The sequence below is a fragment of the Chiloscyllium plagiosum genome, unplaced genomic scaffold (assembly GCF_004010195.1).
Source record: "Chiloscyllium plagiosum isolate BGI_BamShark_2017 unplaced genomic scaffold, ASM401019v2 scaf_15524, whole genome shotgun sequence".
NCBI lineage: Eukaryota > Metazoa > Chordata > Chondrichthyes > Orectolobiformes > Hemiscylliidae > Chiloscyllium > Chiloscyllium plagiosum.
Genome location: NW_025214241.1, coordinates 37261 through 40667, shown reverse-complemented (window position 1 = coordinate 40667; position 3407 = coordinate 37261). Strand labels below are relative to the sequence as shown.

Here is a 3407-nt window from a genome sequence, read left to right as displayed (position 1 = left end):
AGATTCTGGAATCCAAACATTCATCTGGGAGGAGAACGGCAATGATTAATTCCTAACTCCCCAGTGGGATGTGTGTGTCACTTGCAAAGATGACAATTCATGCTCACCACCAGACATACAACTAATAACTTCCTCAGCTCTTTCAGAGGGCAGTTATGACTCAGCGACATTGTTGTGTGCATGGAAACACCAGTCAGAGGGTCAAAGAGCCATACAGCACAGAAATAGACCCTACGGTCCAACCTGTCCATGCCGAACATAATTCCAAACTAAACTAGTCCCACCTGCCTGCTCCTGGTCCATATTCCTCCTCACGTTTCCTATTCATGTACTTCTCCAAATGTCTTTTCAACATTGTAATTGTACCCACATCAACCACTTCCTCAGGATCTTCATTCTACACACAAACCATTTTGCCTCTCTTGTCCTTTTAAAATCTCTCTCCTCTCATCTTAAATATATATCACACTCTTGAAATCCCCCATTATTGGGAAAAGATAACTATCATTAACCCTATCTGTTCCCCTCATTATTTTATAAACTTCTATCAGGTCGCCTCTCAACCTCCGACAGTGGAAAAATTTCCTGCCAATCCAGTCTTCTTTATAACTCAAATCTTCCATACCCGGCAGTATCCTGGTCAATCTCTTCTGAACCCTCTCCAGCTGAATAATACCCTTCCTATAACTGGGTAACCAGAACTGGACACAGTATTTCAGAAGTGATCTCATGAGTGTCCTTTTCAACCTCAACATGGCTTCCCAACTCTTATACTCAAAGGACTGAGTAATGAAGGCAAGTATGCTAAATATCTTTTTACCAACCTGTCTCATGTGACGCAAACATCAAAGAATTATGTACCTGGACTCTTCAGTTCCTCTTTTCTACAACATTACCCAAGGCTCTCCCATTCATAGCATCAGCCCTACCATTATTTGTTGTACCAAAGTGTAATATCTCGTATTTATCCACATTGAACTCCAGCCATTTTTTCAGCTCATTGACCTATTTGATAAAGATCCCTTTGAAACCTTAGCAAACCTTCTTCACTGTCTGATGTACTACTAATTTTACTAACCGTGCTTTCCATATTCTCATCTAGATCTTTTATGTAAATGTCAAACAGACGAGGACTCAGAACCAGTGCCCTCGGGAACCCCGATGGTGACAGGCCTCCTGCAGGGTTGAAGTATAAGAACAGCTAGTATCTGTCCCTAAAGAAAGAACTACCAACCAAATTCCCACAGCTTCAGGGTTAATTTTTCTAATTCTGACATTTTATTTCCAATCTTTAGTTGAATTCAAATTCTGAAACTGCCTGAAATTTGAACCGTATTCTCTGGATTACTAACTGCACTTGTCTACCTTTGAACATTGTCAGGGATTTCTCCTTTCTCAACAAAGGTTTTATTTTCAAACCCCACTCAAAAGACCTGAGCTCATCATCCCGACTGATCTCCCCAATACCAGTCCTGAGGGAATGTTGTGCTGCCAGACATGCCGTCTTTTTACACAAAACAGTAAACATAAGGCCCCTCATCACATCACACATACCAAAGAGATCTTCTGGCTGCAAGTTCAGACAAGAGAAAGGGAGGTCTCCTCTGTGGCCACTCTCCCTTCTCTCTGGTTATTATGATATTGCTGTTTGTGGGCCCTTATTGTGCAGAAATTAGTTCATATATTTCTTACATTGGAACAATAACTGCACTGCTAAAAACGCATTTGATCAACAGTGAAGTATTTTGGGACATATTGACTTTGTGAAAGGCACGACAAACCTGCTATGGCTATGACATGTACATTGTTCATGTTGAACTTGAGTAGTCCTAATAAAGTTTTCAGCAGTGAGGATAAATGATTTCCATGTTGGAATTACGCCCAACACCCTACCTTCGAAGTTCTTCAGTGTGGCACTGATGGTGGAATTGGAGGAGGGATGGAACACTGTACAGACGACAACTGAGCCTTTCCTCCACTCCTCTGCACTCACAGTCAGGTAATGCCTGACACGAAATGTCTGTGCCTGTTCTAGAGCAGTCAGTCCAGCGCTGGTGTTGGAGGAGATCAGAGTGCCGTCTTTCTCCCAGGAGACGTACACGAGGTCTGGGTAGAACTCAGTGATCACACACTCAAATGTGACTGTGTTTTTATTCTTGCTCTCTTGCGGTGGTACAAGCAGCAGTCTGACCTTGGGACTTTTTGGCTCAACTGGAACAGATGGGCAAACGAGAAAGCTATTTCATCATTTCTCACGGGATTAACAAGTTCAGGCATTTAAGTTCTGATCTGATTGCCTACCTTTTACTCCACGTATTTGCTTTGACATCGGTGAGGATGAGGAAGCACTTTGGGCAGAGCACACAAAATCGACCCCACTCTCCCACTCCTCAGCACTGGTTTGGAGTTGACTGATGACCGTGGGTAAGCTTCCTTCCTGTATTAACTGCTGAGTCTTAATCACTTCACGTCTCTTCTTACCGCTGACTTCCCAGGAGATCTGAACCTGGCTTGGATCAGAACAGACCACTGCACACTCCACAGTAGCAGTCTTATTGATCCAAATCTCCAAAATAGAAGGATTTCGGATAAATATAGACATTTCTGGGAATGAGAAAGGAAAAGTCTCAGAGGAATGGATATTGGTTGTTGTCAGTAACCCTCACAATTTTACTGAAGACAGTTTTGCATTGATCATGATCAATATGAAGTAAGGACAAGATGGAATTTAATTTTGAATCCTTTTTAACCAGTAAAATCTCCGGCTGATATTGATTGAAGCTACACTGCAGCTAGAACATTAAAAATAGAAACTCGGAGCGGGAACATGCCATTTGGTTCATTCAGTCTGATCATGCTGATCCTCTATCTCAATGCCATTTCCCTTCTCTCTTCCCATTCCCATTTATACCCTTAACCTCTATTTTCTTGTTAACCATGTTCAGTGACACAACCTCCCCAGGTTTCTGAGGATTCTGAGAACTCCACAGGTTCACCAGCCTCTGAAGAAAGTTCTTCTCAGTTCAGTCCAAAATGGCCTACCCTGTATGCTGAGACCATGACCCCTTGCTCTCCTACAATTCAGCAGTGGGTGTGAGTAACTTTTCGAACCTACACTCCAAAGTCTCTTTGTTCAGCAACACTCCCTAGGACCTTACCTTTAAGTGTATAGTCCTGCTAAGTTTTGTTTTCCCCAAATGCAGCACCTCACATTTATCTAAATTAAACTCCATCTGCCACTTCTCAGCCCATTGGCCCATCTGGTCAAGATCCCATTGTAATCTGAGGAAACCTTCTTTGCTGTCCACTCCACCTCCAATCTTGGTGTCATCTGCAAACGTACTAACCGTACCTCTTATGCTCACATCCAAATGACTTATATAAATGAAGAAAGGTTGTGGACCCAG

The 3407-nt window shown here is 42.6% G+C and overlaps 1 gene segment (V, D, J or C); it reads right to left on the bottom strand.

Moving 5' to 3' along the window:
* Positions 1–413: 413 nt before the first annotated feature.
* LOC122547844 lies at positions 414–3175 on the bottom strand. The segment is given in 2 exon segments: positions 414–2211; positions 2302–3175. Coding segments are annotated over 2 exon segments (783 nt in total).
* Positions 3176–3407: the final 232 nt, after the last annotated feature.